Raw genomic sequence first — 15,615 nt, 5'->3', positions numbered from 1 at the left:
CCCTGTTGGTGGGAGCGGTGGGAGGGGCTAGCTGCTCAAGTACATACCTACAATCTCAGATGGAATTGTACTCAGAGTGGCTACCCTCTCCTATCATTTGCACCTTCCAGCTCCAGTGTAGACATACCCATAAAGGGAGGGAGATAATATCATCAAAGGACTTAGTTATGCAGTCTTCATCTGTTAGTCGGGAGGAACTCTATCCAAACCGATTGGTGCAGAAGATCTCAAGGATGTGGAAAATGAGCAGGGAAGGAAGATTTACCTTCACTGTTCTGAATCTCAGATGTGCACATTCTGTCTTTTCCTCGGCATCAAATGGAAAACTCTGCTCCACAATAGCTGAATTTTTGGAGCCAAGAGCAAGGATTTGGACACCGCTTGCCTGGAAAAAATGGTGTAATTTCCAATCAATCAAGTCTTTACTTTCAAGTCCCTTTATAATTTAGCTTCCTCCTGCCAAGCTGATCTAGCAACTTAAAGTGACGTCAACCCTCACTTTCACTCTGCCAGCATTTCCTGCCTTGGCTACCACCAGTCAGCCTCTCAAACACCAACGTGCTGTAGCTGATGCTGCCTGCCTTGGAAAAACTCTCTGATAAAATCTGAACAACCACTACTTTATTCTCCTTCAGATCCCTTCTTAAGAATCGACTCTGCAATGAGCCCTACAAATCCCAGCCTGATGAGCATAGCTACACATATGACAAACTGCAGCTATTTTTCTTCCCCTTCTTTCCTTTTCCTACTCTCTTCCTCCCCTAGTGGTATCCCCAATTAAAATGCAACCAAACAACCGCAATCCAGGTAACTAATTAAGCAATGCCGATTTTTTACCATATTCATTTGCATGTCTGTTGTATCCCCATCCCTTGCCTTTTGTCTGTGTCCTGAGATTGTGAGGCCTTCAGTGCAGGGATGTCTCTTTTCTTTATTGGTACAGTGCCTGCCACAAGTGGGCCCCAATCCTGACTGGGATATTTGGGCATGACCACAATATAAATATTTACTAATAAATAATAAGTCATACATAGTGGTATAAATGTTAGACATACTGTCTTTTGCTTAAAATTCAAATGGACAACAAATATATGATGATATGGAGGTTTACTGTCCATTGTGAGCAGCATTACACGCAGTTTTAAACTCTTACCTACAAGTCTTCACTGTGTTTACAGAAAGGACATCTGTGCTGGCATGAATCGTCCTTGTGAAACCTTAGGTTTGTCTCATCTATCTGGTATGTGCCAACCTCACCAGAGCTGTAATATTAATGAAGATTCTGGGCTGCCTTTGGCATTCACTATTGCACATGAGCTTGGACACAGGTATAGTTGGATGTAAAATGCAGAGTCTAGCTAGGTCTAATTCAGTGTTTTATATGTTTATCTTAAAATTGTATTTCCCTCATAGATTCCAAGGCCAAAAGGGACCATTGTGATCATTTGGTATAGCACAGGCCATAGCGCTTTGATACTTTTTTCCCCTTTTTGGTTATAACAATGGAATATTGAAACAAAATTGGCAAATCAAAATTATCATGTGGAAAATTTCAGTTTTGCAGAAACTGCATTTTCTGTCGAAAAATCATTCAAGATGGAAACCTCCTGACCAGCTCTAGCTCTCTTTCTGACAGTCATAGTCATTTCTGGTACCCAATGCATGTTATTTTAGGCAGAGATTTTCAGCTTTGCCTAAGTGATTTCGACCTTCATTTTTGCATACACCCCCAGAGATGGGGTGAGGAGGAGCACCTTATATAAATCTAAAAATAAGTAAGAAAAAAACAAAGTTGTGGAAGAGGGAAAGAGCCACCCAAACTTTTGAAATACTGGGATGATTTAACAGTGATGTTTTCAAAAAATAAACGTGTCTAAAGTAATTGGGTTTTTTTTGATTCCTTGGACAGTCACAGTGTGTGGTGCTGTACTGAGCTACAGTGACAATTTTTTCATGTTGGTCTTTCAGTGGGGTGTTTGGTTATTATTGTTAAAAGTTATTGAGTAGTAAATCTTTTACAAGGATTGACAAAAGCTTTGCAGAGGTTAGACAAGACTGAGTTATGAACAGCTGGGGGAGGACCTGCTGTGGGGAAGGTCTGTTACAATGCACAGTATTATTAACTGGGGAGAGAGATGGGGAGGAGATTAGAGGCTAATTCACCAATCCATTCATGAATATATGACAATGTGGGAAGCAATGCCTCTGTCTAAATCAATAAAAAGTGACATCCCTGAAATTCTTTCTTTCTTCCTTCCTTTCTTTCTAAAATAAAGAGTATTGTAACAAGAGAAATTATTAAGAGAAGATTAATGGGTCAAATTCTGATCTGAGTCAGATATAACTATACTGAAGTGAATGGAGTTATTTTGATTTACAGCACACTAATCAAGAGCAAAATTTGGCCTGCAATTTTTGTGAGATTTATTTTCAGTATTGTCCCAGACTTCCAGCACTTGCAGTCCTGTCTTTGAAAGTCCCTCACTGCAAACCCCAAACTTGTAGCCACGCTGCTCAGTACTGTGATCTCAACCAATTTCATAGTCTAAACTGGGTTTTGACCTGAAAAACAAGGTGCTGCAGAAAGTGGTATGAGCATTCTCCAGGTGGCACCCTTCCCTCTGAATCATTACCAAATTAACTTCACTGCAGGGTACTAAAGGGCACTGCCGTGTGGATGAGGCATGAGTACCTATGATTATTAAAATTGCCCTGGAATCTTTTGCAAGAGTCGGGGTGTAAACAGTGCTTAGTTTTTGCCAGGGCTGAGCCTCGACATCTCTTGGCTTGGCAGTTCATAACCCCGGCACCTCTGGGCTTGCCGCCTCAGTTATAAAAGTAAAAATATTGCTTGACTCCCAGCACCTAATTGCTTGATTCTTGACACCTCTTTCATTAAAAATTAAGCACTGGGTGTAAACTATGGGGCCTGGCAAAAGCCAGATTGGATAATTATGTTTTGACTCCCTAAAATTCTCCCCGAGTTTCAACTAGGGAAGTTTACTCTTTGCTTTCTGCCCGGGGGCACTTATGTGCATTATGTGTCTGATCTAATGCCCACTGAAGTCAACAAGAATTTTGACTTCTGTTGTACTTTTAGCTCATGGATGAAGTGATACCTATATGTTTTCCTGATTACTTTGGGATCTTTGGAAGAAAGTTGCTATGTAACTATCAGCTATAATGACTATTTCCTGTGCTCGGTAATACTTCTTTTAGTTTTGGTATCCAGCATGATGGAAAAGAGAATGACTGTGAACCTGTTGGAAGACATCCATACATTATGTCCCGGCAGCTACAGTATGATCCTTCTCCACTCACCTGGTCCCCGTGCAGCAAGGAATACATCACACGTTTCCTAGAGTGAGTGATTAGAATACTATGTCCACTTGGAATAATGGAATGCTATGTGAGGTGACACAGAGTTGAGGAGAATTCTTAATTATTTTTTCCTTTGAGGATCCTTGAGGTATGTTGTTGGTTCCCATGTCATGGCACACCCAAATCTGACCAAGTACGATACAGTGGATAGTGGAAGAATTGTTACATTATGCAATGTTCAAATTGGACTTAGATTTCAACAATCTGAGTTGAAAACTTGGTGTAACCTACAGCTATCACATGGTTACTGGGAGAAAAGATGGCCTTTTGGCTAAGGTATATGAGGGCCTGACACAGATTTCCTATGACACCTTGGACAAATCACTTGTGCTCACATTTTTCAAAAGTGACCTCTTATTAGAGGAGCCTCAAATTTTGGGCCCAACTTCAGACGCCTCTAATCTGACTTTCAACACTGTTGAGAGTGGCGGCAGCTTTCACTGAAGTCATTCCAATGACTGAATCTATTTCCAATTTAACAAACTACATTCTGCCGCCATTAAATTCCTCTGCAAGGTGAAATGGGGAGAGCTGCTGCAGAGCCCTTCTTTATAATTCAGGAGAAGGAAAGAGCTGCTGAGGTCACAGGAATCATGATACGCCACAAAGGAGAACCACACAAGTTCTGTTGCTTTTGCAGACTTCAGGGCCCCTTCTATATGCCATGGGGGGTAAAGATACCAGATATTAATACCCAGGCTGCTCCTGAATGGCAGGTAATCCCAGGTTTTTTGAAGTACTTTGCTCTTATCTGAGGTTCCTAAAACATTATTGGAAATAAGAAGTTATTTGCTAAATTCCCCATGCCCGACTTAGAATCTGGAAGTGTTGTTTCCTAAAGACCACATGGGAAAGTGCCATTAATGATTAGAAATTTAAAGATGAATTATGAAAAAAAATTAAAATTAAAAGCACATTTGTGTGGTTTTTAAATTTCCAATTTTCACCTTTAGCCGAGGATGGGGATTCTGTCTAGATGATATCCCAAAAAAGAAAGATTTAAAGTCACCACTCATTGCCCCAGGAGTTATCTATGATGTACATCACCAATGCCAGTTGCAGTATGGCCCCACTGCTACTTTCTGTGAAGAGGTGGATGTAAGTGCTATTTGTTTTAATCTATTTTACTAACAAGAATTTAAGCCTTTAGTTCTTATTGTGACCTGACTAAATTCCAGTTTGGGGAAATTATATTCTGCCTACATCAAATTCTTCTCCAGTTTCAAATGAATATGGCTATCCTAAATTGTTTTGTAGTGGTCTTGTATATTATAGAATGGTTACTATCTTTCATGCACAGCTAACTGCATTTCAGTGGTGAAGTGGTTTCATTTTTAAACGTACATTATAAATCTTGGGTAAAATTATAAAGTGTCTTTGACTTAGAAGTTATTTTCAAAAGTAAGTTAAGCATTTTGAAGCCCCTGTCCCATTAGCTGTCATTTGGCCAAATTCTTCAGTTGGATACACTTGCTCAACTTCTGTGAAAGTCACCTGAACAAATCTGAGGCCTGGTCCACACTAACCCCCCACTTCAAACTAAGATACGCATGTAGCTGAAGTCGAAGTACCTTAGTTCGAACTTACCGCGGGTCCAGACGCGGCAGGCAGGCTCCCCTGTCGACTCCGCGTACTCCTCTCACGGAGCAGGAGTACCGGCGTCGACGGCGAGCACTTCCGGGATCGATCCGGGTTCGATTTATCGCGTCTAGACAAGACGCGATAAATCGATCCCAGAAGATCGATTGCTTACTGCTGGACCCGGAGGTAAGTATAGACCTACCCTCAGAGTAGTATTTGGCCCTGTATGTCTCATGTTTGCCCACTTTTGTTATGGGACAGATTGTTCAGGGTGGGGGTACAATAGGTATGCTTACAAAAGCCTTCATTTGCACATGCAGGGAGGCACTTGTGTGAACAATTGAAGGCAATAGGTGATTTACCAAGTAAGGAGTCCATCATCAGTCCCTAATGAACTAGAAACAGTGGCTTGCCAGGATCATCCAGATTTGTTTTTCATTATGATCATTATGTATATCCTCATGTACTCACTATTATTGGTGGTATTGTACATTTCTGATTAATCTTCTCAATCAGAATGAACAGTATGGATAGATATAATGCATTCATTACATGTTTCACAGTTGTTCTTTGCAGCTGTAATTTATCTTTTCGTACTCTAGGAAATTAAAGTATCATTTTGTATTATTGGTTAATTCTGCTTCTGCTTGAATGTGAAGCTACTAGGCCTTTGCATTTGGCATCTCCTGACTAGTTAATTTATCACTAAATATATGTCAGCAAATTAATTTGTAGCATTTTTACTGCAAGGCCTATATTTTGCAAGTAATAATGCACAAGCAATGAATTGTGTATTCTGTTTAATCCTACAATGAAATCAACAAAAAGTGAGGTATTTTACACTGATTATTTTGAAATGGTCTGTGGATGTCCTTATTCATTTTATTTGATGCAAGCCTATATGAAAGCATAGTTTACTGGCATATTGGCACAGACAGAAGAGTCAAGGGTGTGTAAAATTAACTTAGGCTACGTCTACACCACACAGCACTGTCAGCGATGTGCAGGGTATAAGAACATAAGAACGGCGAGACTAGGTCAGACCAAAGGTCCATCTAGCCCAGTATCCTGTCTTCTGACAGTTGCCGATGCCAGGTGCCTCAGAGGGAATGAACAGAACAGGTAATCATCAAGTGATCAACAGATGTGTAGCTACATGCCACAATGAAAGGGCAGCAGCAGCCACACTGTGGTGGGTAACCCTTTTTGTCGGTGAAAGGCTCTGGCATTGGGGGAGCTCTGGGGAAAGGCTTCAGCAACTCCCCGCTGCCAGAGCCTTTCCCTGTGTCAGGGAAGGGCTCCAGCAGCAGGGAGGCAGTGGGACACTACACTGCTAAAAACAACAGTGTAGCTAGGAGGCACAGCTTGGGCTGGAAGGGAGCTGTGTAGGGTAGATACTCAGGTACATATCCACACCCTTCAGGCATGTCTTTACTCTACTCACCTCAGCCATGCCTCAGTCTACTCTCCTAGCTATAGCCATGCTAGGGGGCGCTATTTGTGTGTGTACTCTACTGTACTCATATGCCACTGAAAGAAGCATGCGGTGTAGAAGTACCCCAGGTATATTCTATGAGAGGGCTGGCTGAGATTTACACTGCCTTGCCCTTTCTACTTAACGCAGGGGTGCCGGAATGGGGGTGGGGCTGGGGGCCATGGCCCCATCACTTTTAAAAGCGGGAGGGCTATGCCAGATGTAGCCTAAGTTAATTTTACACACCCTTGACTCTTCAATCCGTGCCAATATGCCAGTAAACTATCCTTTCATATAGGCTTGCATCAAATTAAATTAACAAGGACATCCAAAGATCACTTTTTATCAGCCATAAGGGCGAGTGATGGGGAGAGGTTGTGGAGAAGAGTGAGCGGGGGGCTGGGGCTGGGGGAAAGAGGCAGAGGGTGAGCAGAACCTCGGGGGAAGGGGTGAGGGCGAGGCTCGGGGAGGAGGGGCGACATAAGGGTAGGGCCTCAGGGGAAAAGATGTAGTGCGGGGGGGGGGGGAGGCATGATTCATGCATCTGTGGCTTCCCCCCACTTTTAGGGAGCTTTTGCTGCTCCTGACTTAACTCTCGCTTTCTGACTAACTTGCACTCAATGTGTAACTTACCTCACTGTTTATAGGTCTAGTGAATTCCCATTAGAGATGTGTCTGCTTACACTCAGCTGTATTTATCTGAATTTGGCCAAGGGTTTTCTATGTTGAAATGATCACTTTGAGCAAGGTTTATACTAGGCAGCCTGTGAAGTTGGTAAATAGTATCCCTATTATGCTGAGGAAGAAATTGAAACAAATTAATGGGCAGATTTTTCCAAGAAGTAGAGCACCCACAGCTCCCTTTAATGCAATGAGAGCTGCAGGTGATCTGCACCTTTGAAACTGTGGTTATGAATGCCTTGTCGCTGAATCTTTATCTCCAAAACTCCCATTTTAATGAGATTGGAATTTGGTGTTTAGCCTCTGAGGTTAGAGGTCATTTAGATTGGAAGCTCTGCAAGGCAGAGACCCTGATTTCATACATGTGTGTAAAGTGCCTCGCACACTGCTGATAATAAATAAATGACTTGTCATGCACTGTATCAATTTCAGAGCCATGAGTTTCTGACTGTCACTCCCACATATGCCCACTGAACACTGCTACTTCTTTGGTGTGTGTAGTATCTTTTTTTTAACCTAGCATTATTAATGATGGGGGGAAATTCATGTGCATGGAGATTTATGTGGATAACTTCTATTAAAGCTAATGAGTTTCCTGCCTAAATCCTTCACTTTTTCAATGGAAGATAATATTTGGTTATAACATCTATGGATTTTTGCCTAGCGTGAAAATGTAACTACCAGCAGCAGGATGTGTTCATCTTAAAGCCCTAGTCTAGTAGTCGAACAGGCTATTCTAGTGGATGAAAGCTAAAAGTACATTTATCAACTGTGTATTTCTTCTTGAGTACATGAAATATAGTGGCGGAGTACCCGTCACATAGTTGAAAAAGAACAAAACATACTCCATATATAATAGATAAAGAACAAAACTTTCCATACACAGTGGTAGAAAACCACTCAGCCAGAACAGATTTTAACTCTGCGACTACATTCAGAAAATGTAATGTCCCCAACTGCCCCCTAAATAGGGATTCCCAAACTTTTTTTCCCTGAGGCCCACCTGTGCATCTGCAATTGGCAGTATAGCCCACTATTAACACTTATTTAGGAAAATTATTAATTTTAATTATTACATACACATAATCTATAACACAGTAAATAAACAGTGTTGGCTTCCTTTTCATTTTAATGTAACCATGTGTAATGATAGAAATTCCTAGCAATATGCACTCAAAGATATGCTTCAAGATCTTTGAAACCAAACAGTTTTAGTAAAGCTGCACTTTAAAAAAATGTTGAGAGTAAAATGTGGCATTCAGACATAGAAAACGCAATGTATAAATGTATAAAACTGAACAATAAGCAATGCAACAATGTTAACAAAATTGTTAAACACATTGTGTTATTTGTTGACTTTAAAACACAATAGATGTCCAGCTTTGAACACTATATTGTATTTTCAATTTTTTTAGTGTAAAATCTGCATTTCTGAGCTGTGTAAGTAAAGACCCAACCCTAATCTGTATTAATTAGAAAAGAATTGAATATTGTAAATAAAAATATAAAATAACAGTTATTTTATACTACACTGAGGCAACGGGTACTCAGATGATCCAATAAAGGAGAATCCAAACTTCAAGTATGTTTTATCATATTTTCTTACCACTTTCTTTATTTTTTTGACTGGCTCATTTCGTGTTTCTGTAGCTGGTCTGGGACTTTTATTATCTTCTTCACCAGTGCACCCTTCTCGTTTCTGAAAAATAAATCGATCCATGTCAGATTGAAATACTGCTTGCCATTTTTTACAGTTATAAATGGTGAACTGTGCCTATTTTGCTAGGTTACCTTGCAGTGAAATGCACCACTTTACTCGTAAGAATTAAACTTGACATATTGCAGCTTGTTTCTTAAAAAATAACGTTTTTTCTATACTCTGTCCAACATAAACAGCTCAAAACACTACATTTATATAGCTTTGACTTCGATTACATGAGTCACGTGGAGTTAAAGATTTACTAAGAGCTTGACTGGCAAATGCAGTTGCGCTGGCAGACCACCCAGGACTGTCGCAGCCCACCTTTGGGCCATGGCCCACAGTTGGGAACCCCTGCTCTAAACAATGCTAGTATTGAATAATAAATAGGGAACTTCAATGCAGCCACTGACATGTTTGCTTCACCTAAAATCAATTAAATGAGCAATAATAATATAGCCGCAGAGTACCATGCTTTGAGTGAAGATTTTAGAATACTTTGAGCAGTTCTCTGTCATCATCTTTCTTTCCCAGTGTTCTAAATATGTGATCATAATAGGAGCCCACAAACAATACACATAAGTAACAAGCAACTCACTTGAAACAAACACTTTGTGAATGATTTAAACAGAGATAGGCCAAACTCAGGATCCAAACTTTGGAATCCAAATTCATATTTGAATGTGGCTGGTAGGCCCTATGGGTCAGATTTTCAAAAGTACTTGTCACGTTGTTGTCACAATGATAACTGATAAGTGCTGAGTCCTTTGGAAAATCTAGCCATTATTTAAGTGCCAAAATAGGAACTGAGCTTTCTTGAAAATTGGTCCCCAATAGTTGATGCTGAACTATTTTGATAATCTGACCCCATGCCTATGAAAGGCTGAACCAAAACGCTAGATCTGGATTTACTTGAAATTTGTATGCTTGGAGGGTTTAAACTCCTGAACTACATCCAAATTTTGCCCCTTAAAGCCCATTTTTAATTTTAAATAGTAACATATATGTGTGTGTGTATAAAGTTATTTATACATTGTAACTAATATATATACACACACACACACACACACACACACACTGTAAATTGTTCAATGTACAATAGGAAGAAAAAACCTACAATATAACAAAACAAAAAAGGGATGAAAATTGAGGTACATAGGATTAAATCTAAATTACAGGCATTAGGCAGCAATGAAAAATATATAGTGCAGAGAAACCTAATTCCAAAAGCAGAATTACCAGCCAATCCTGAGGTCCTAATTTATTTTGTAAACAGTCTTTTTATAGGTGAATGCACACTGAAATGGATAGGTGCTTGTCTGATTAAGACTGAGTGAAGACTTGGGGATTTGGCCTGTAGGTACTGCAGCAATAATATTCTGTCAATAAGGTGAGACACTTGTAAGGAGAAGTCAAACATACTTCCAACAGCATGATTAATGAAGAGAAAACACAGTCAGGTGGCCATGGTACGTTTTCCCCTCTTGAGGCTTCTTCTGCATGGGCAATATGCCCCAAGCTTTGTAAAGAAATGTTTCCAATGAACAGTGGGTGCTTGGGAGGTATGTCAGTTCAGACAATAGGGAGAACTTTTAAACTCTCAAGAGAACTTGAATTCAGTCAGCTGGATACAATATATTCACAGTTTTGTATTTGTGCACAGATCTATGACAACACACTAATGAGGAGTAAATTTAAAGTTGTTCTGTGGCTAAAATTGTAAACAGTGACTAGAGATTTGGAGTTTCTGATTTTGAGATAACTTTAAAGGGGCCTAGCTTTCAAAAAGGTCTAAGCATCCTGACCTCTGAAAGTCAAGCCCCTAAAAGGTATCTCAAATTGAGATACCCAAAAATTGTTAATGACTTGTGAAAATCGTGGCCTGGGAGTTCAACTCTTCTGAAGGCAGCTGCAGTTTGTTCTCTTTCTTACAGAATATTTGCCAGACACTCTGGTGCTCAGTGAAAGGTTCCTGCCGCTCAAAACTGGATGCTGCCGCAGATGGAACTAGATGTGGAGAAAAGAAAGTGATTATGGGCTTCTCTTGTATGAAAATGAAGATCAGAAAATATAAATTGTTACTAGGGCTGTCGATTAATCGCAGTTAACTCACGTGATTAACTCAAAAAATTAACGGCGATTAAAAAAATTAATTGCGATTAATCGCACTGTTAAACAATAGAACCTCAATTGAAATTTATTAAATATTTTGGGATGTTTTTCTACATTTTCAAATATATTGATTTCTATTACAACACAGAATACAAAGTGTACAGTGCTCACTTTATATTATTATTTTTTATTACACATATTTGCACTGTAAAAATAAAAGAAATAGTATTTTTCAGTTCACCTCATACAAGTACTGTAGTGCCATCTCTTTATCATGAAAGTGTAACTTACAAATGTAGGGGTGGTTTTTTTGTTACATAACTGCACTCAAAAACAAAACAAAGTAAAACTTTAGAGCTTACAAGTCCACTCAGTCCTACTTCTTGTTCAGCCAATTGCTAAGACAAACAAGTTTGTTTACATTTACGGGAGATATTTCTGACTGCTTCTTATTTATAATGTCACCTGAAAGGGAGAACAGGCGTTCACGCATGGCACTTTTGTAGCCGGCATTGCAAGGTATTTACGTGCCAGATATGCTAAACATTCATATGCTCCTTCATGCTTTGACCACCATGCCAGAGGACATGCTTCCATGCTGATGATGCTCATTAAAAAAATAATACGTTAATTAAATTTGTGACTGAACTCCTTGGGGGAGAATTGTATGTCTCCTGTTTTACCTGCATTCTGCCATATATTTCATGTTATAGCAGTCGTGGATGGTGACCCAGCATATGTTCGTTTTAAGAACACTTTCATAGCAGATTTGACAAAACGCAAAGAAGGTATCAATGTGAGATTTCTAAGTATAGCTACAGCACTTGACCCAAGGTTTAAGAAGCTGAAGTGCCTTCCAAAAACTGAGAGGGACGAGGTGTAGAGAATGCATTCAGATGTCTTAAAAGAGCAACACTCCGATGCCGAAACTACAGAACCCGAACCACCAAAAAAGAAAATCAACCTTCTTCTGCTGGTGGCAGCTGACTCAGATGATGAAAATGAACATGTGTCGGTCCACTCTGCTTTGGATCATTATTGAGCAGAACCCGTCATCAGCATGGATGCATATATTCTGGAATGGTGGTTGAAGCATGAAGGGACATATGAATCTTTTGCGCATCTGCCATGTAAATATCTGGCGATGCCGGCCACAACAGTGCCATGTGAACGCCTGTTCTCACTTTCAGGTGACATTGTAAACAAGACGTGAGCAGCATTATCTCCTGCAAATTGTAACCAAACTTGTTTATCTGAGCGATTTGGCTGAAGTAGGACTGAGTGGACTTGTAGATTCTAAAGTTTTACGTTGTTTTATTTTTGAATGCAGTTATTTTTTGTACATAATTCTACATTTGTAAGTTCAACTTTCATTATGAAGAGATTGCACTACAGTACTTGTATTAGGTGAATTGAAATATACTATTTCTTTTGTTTTTTACAGTGTAAATATTTGTAATAAAAATAAATATAAAGTGAGCACTGTACACTTTGTATTCTGTGTTGTAATTTAAATCAATATATTTGAAAATGTAGAAAACATCCAAAAATATTTAAATTAATCGCTTGACAGCCCTAATTGTGACATAACAGGTTTTGTCATTTGTTCCAGATTAAACTAAGTGGATCCTGAGAGATGTCTCATATCTTTGTTTTGCTGAGTTTTTCAGCCTCCAGCTTTTCATATTTTCTATTGCTTAATGGAGTTCACTCATAGTAACATTTTTCTCTGTTATTAATCTTAAACCCTGACCTTTTCCCGCTTGCTTTTATTATCATTACTTTACTGTTTTTCTTCCAACTGAGAGGACTAATAGCTTTCTTTTCAATCCATGCCTATTGCTAGCCAGCAGGAGCTCAACTTCCTAGTTCACAGGGACTGTAAGGTATGACCTCAGTACTTCTTAAAGCCGTCCACAGCCTCTGCTCGCTAAGGGAGTCAGGCCCCTGAGTCTTGTTCTGAATTTGTCGCATTGCTGGAGCCCGAAGCACCACCCTCAGACTCCATACTGGTGAAATTTCCCTAGTGTAATTATTGCGCTAGCTGTCTTGTAAAGGAAGATTTGAAATGCATAGCTATTAAATGGTTTGGGGGTTCAATCCTAAAACATGACAAGCACTTCAGTGGGAGTCATGAGTGCTCCGATCCTCTCAGGATTATGTCCTTAATCGGGATTTCATGAGATAAATCCATTTCCTCTCCATGACTAAAGTCTCATTACCTGAACAAGTCAGTGCGCTGTGGTTCTGTGGCAAAGTGGGTCATTCCCTCTGCAGCCCCTTCAAACTGCCCATAAGGGGTTGTCTACACAGTTATTCCCAAATAGTTATTCCACTTTACATTTGCAACCTACCTTATTCTGGAATAACTTTCATGTGTAGACAAGCCTGAAAGTTTACAGTCCCCCTGCTCATAACACATTCCATGAAAGATATTCAGTTTTGAGCCAGCTGGTGTTATTGTTCAGGCAGGTCAACGGTTTTGATGCAGCAGGACCCCACCAAGGCACCACAGTCTAGCTCACAGTATGGGTTCAACAGGAAACCTTTGTTCAGAGGTTCAACGTTCAGACTCATAGAATGAAAATGCAATTTAAACTAAGAGGAGTGGAATGAAATGAAAGAAAGGGAAAGTTTTCCTGACCAGTGAGATGATGTTCAGTTATTTAGCTGAGGATTAGTTTCTCAGAGGAAGTGGTGAACAGTGTGGTGGGATGTTTACATTTCAAAGCACCACTGAATACCCTGTAAGGCAAAATCCTCCATTGGCAGGGAAAAATAACCAAATGCTGACTCGGCTCCTTGGTGCTGCATGGTGATTGCCAGTGGCAAAATTCACTCTAGGATGCCTCTAAGTCAGGGTAGCATAACAGCATGAATCAGTGCAGGGCTAATGATTGCTGGACTAGTAGTGGATTGGAGCAGGTGACCACAGGAGAGATGGTTTTCTTCAAAAGTAGGGATTTGGAAACGACCTAGGGAAAAGAAGGAAAGGTTGGGGGAATAGAGGGTTCATGCAGATACTTTCAATGGGAAGGCTGAGGATCTAGTCTAAATGGATGGGAAGCACTGCTGAGGAGAGGGGAGGAGAATATTGTTTATTGTGATGGGGGTGGTCTTTCTATGGTGGACACCAGGGGAAATCTTTCAGATCCGTAAAGAACTCATTGGATTATTTAAATCAAAGTATAGTAAACACGTGGAACAAGTTGTCAACTAAGTTTAGTGGTGTGTAGAATAGAAACTAAGGCTATCAGAATAAATACTGAATCTGAACTAGCTAGATATCTTCATAGAGAGAGAAGGGGATTGAAAGATACAGTGACAGTACTTTCTATTGTTTAATTACTTATATAAAGCAACTACAGGAGCTGTATATTGGCTATAATTTAATTGAGCAGAAATTATGTTTGCTTCATTTCAAGTCAATTCTGTTGCACAGAATATCTCCTCAGTCACCACTAATGGGCAATACCTCCCACCTGTGGAATTCGGAGGAGCTCCAAAGTTGTTGCTGGAGGCTCCAGGATTAAGCCCCGCTCTTCAGTTCAGGCCACCAGATTTTCTGCCTCCAGCAGTGAAAGAAGGCAGCAGCTCAGTTTCTCCCGACCATTTTGTTATATAACGTTAATTTTGATTCCTTTTTGCACAGCAGTGACTTGTAATTTTTCCTCCTCATCCTCCCACCCTGGAGTGGGTATATGGGAGTTTGGTGGTTCCAGCCACCTGGACCCTAGCACTGCAGTGGCTCCTCTGCACTCCTGAAGCCTGGCAGAGATGGCCTGCAAACGCTGGGCGAAAGAGTGAACATGTGATCGATGTCAATCACATTGCTTATGCTCTACTGGAAGGGGCTCAGCTAATAAAGTGATGAGCAAATTATGGGAACCTAATAGAATAGAAAAGCCAAGACTGAGGTCATTAAAGTTAACATGGCATTTTTTGTAAGAAAAATTGTGTTAACCACAGTGTTATGGCCAAATTCCAGCTCAGGTAATTGCCCTGTGCCCCCTAAATTCCCCCTGAGATTTCATTTGGATATGGTACTCTTCTTCCATGTCACCTCAGAGGTGGTTGCCTATCAGTGGAAGATGAAATTATCCTAGGATAATCTATATATTAGTTTAAGTTTGTAAAATGCTTTTGGGGGAATATACGTATGGTACATATTTAAAAACTTAGTTTTACCTGCAAAGGGTAATTGTTAAGTACTGCTCTATTTATATGATTCTGACACTCGGACTAACAATACTTGTATAAGATCATTTCTGTCCATAAAAAACTGTTGACTATATTAATTTTGCACAGTTGAGCTGTCTGCTCTCGTGCTTACGGATTGTGATACAGTGGATTAGATCTTCAGATAGTGTAAACTGGCTTAGGGCTGTTAAAATCAGTGGAATTATGCTGACTTACATCTGATGAAAATCTGAACCACAGTCTTTAAATACATGATCATTTACTATTTCTTAAATAATATGGTATAATATCATACACATTTTTCTAAGCCTTTAGATAAATAGGTTCTACTACTTATTATTCTGTGTATGCCAAAACCCATGACAGTTATTTATATGCAGGATGTACAGTAGATGAAGCAGAACTTAAGTGAGATTACTCTGGATTTATACTAGTGTAATTTAGATCAGAATTTGACCTTGTGTGTGGGAAGGGACGAACTGCTTAA

The 15,615-nt window shown here is 39.8% G+C and overlaps 1 protein-coding gene across 1 annotated transcript in view; it reads left to right on the top strand.

The window, feature by feature from the left end:
- ADAMTS12 (ADAM metallopeptidase with thrombospondin type 1 motif 12) overlaps positions 1-15,615 on the top strand; it is a 265,348-nt gene that overhangs the window by 147,827 nt on the left and 101,906 nt on the right. The window contains exons 7-10 of the mRNA XM_065406566.1: positions 1,179-1,328; positions 3,220-3,363; positions 4,335-4,479; positions 10,751-10,843. Coding sequence (XP_065262638.1) covers positions 1,179-1,328; positions 3,220-3,363; positions 4,335-4,479; positions 10,751-10,843 — 532 coding nt within the window. The remainder of the gene's footprint in view (positions 1-1,178; positions 1,329-3,219; positions 3,364-4,334; positions 4,480-10,750; positions 10,844-15,615) is intronic.

The sequence above is a fragment of the Emys orbicularis genome, chromosome 6 (assembly GCF_028017835.1).
Source record: "Emys orbicularis isolate rEmyOrb1 chromosome 6, rEmyOrb1.hap1, whole genome shotgun sequence".
In the NCBI taxonomy this organism is placed as follows: Eukaryota; Metazoa; Chordata; order Testudines; family Emydidae; genus Emys; species Emys orbicularis.
Note: the sequence above shows the minus strand (reverse complement) of the source record. Positions and strands in the feature narration are given on the sequence as shown.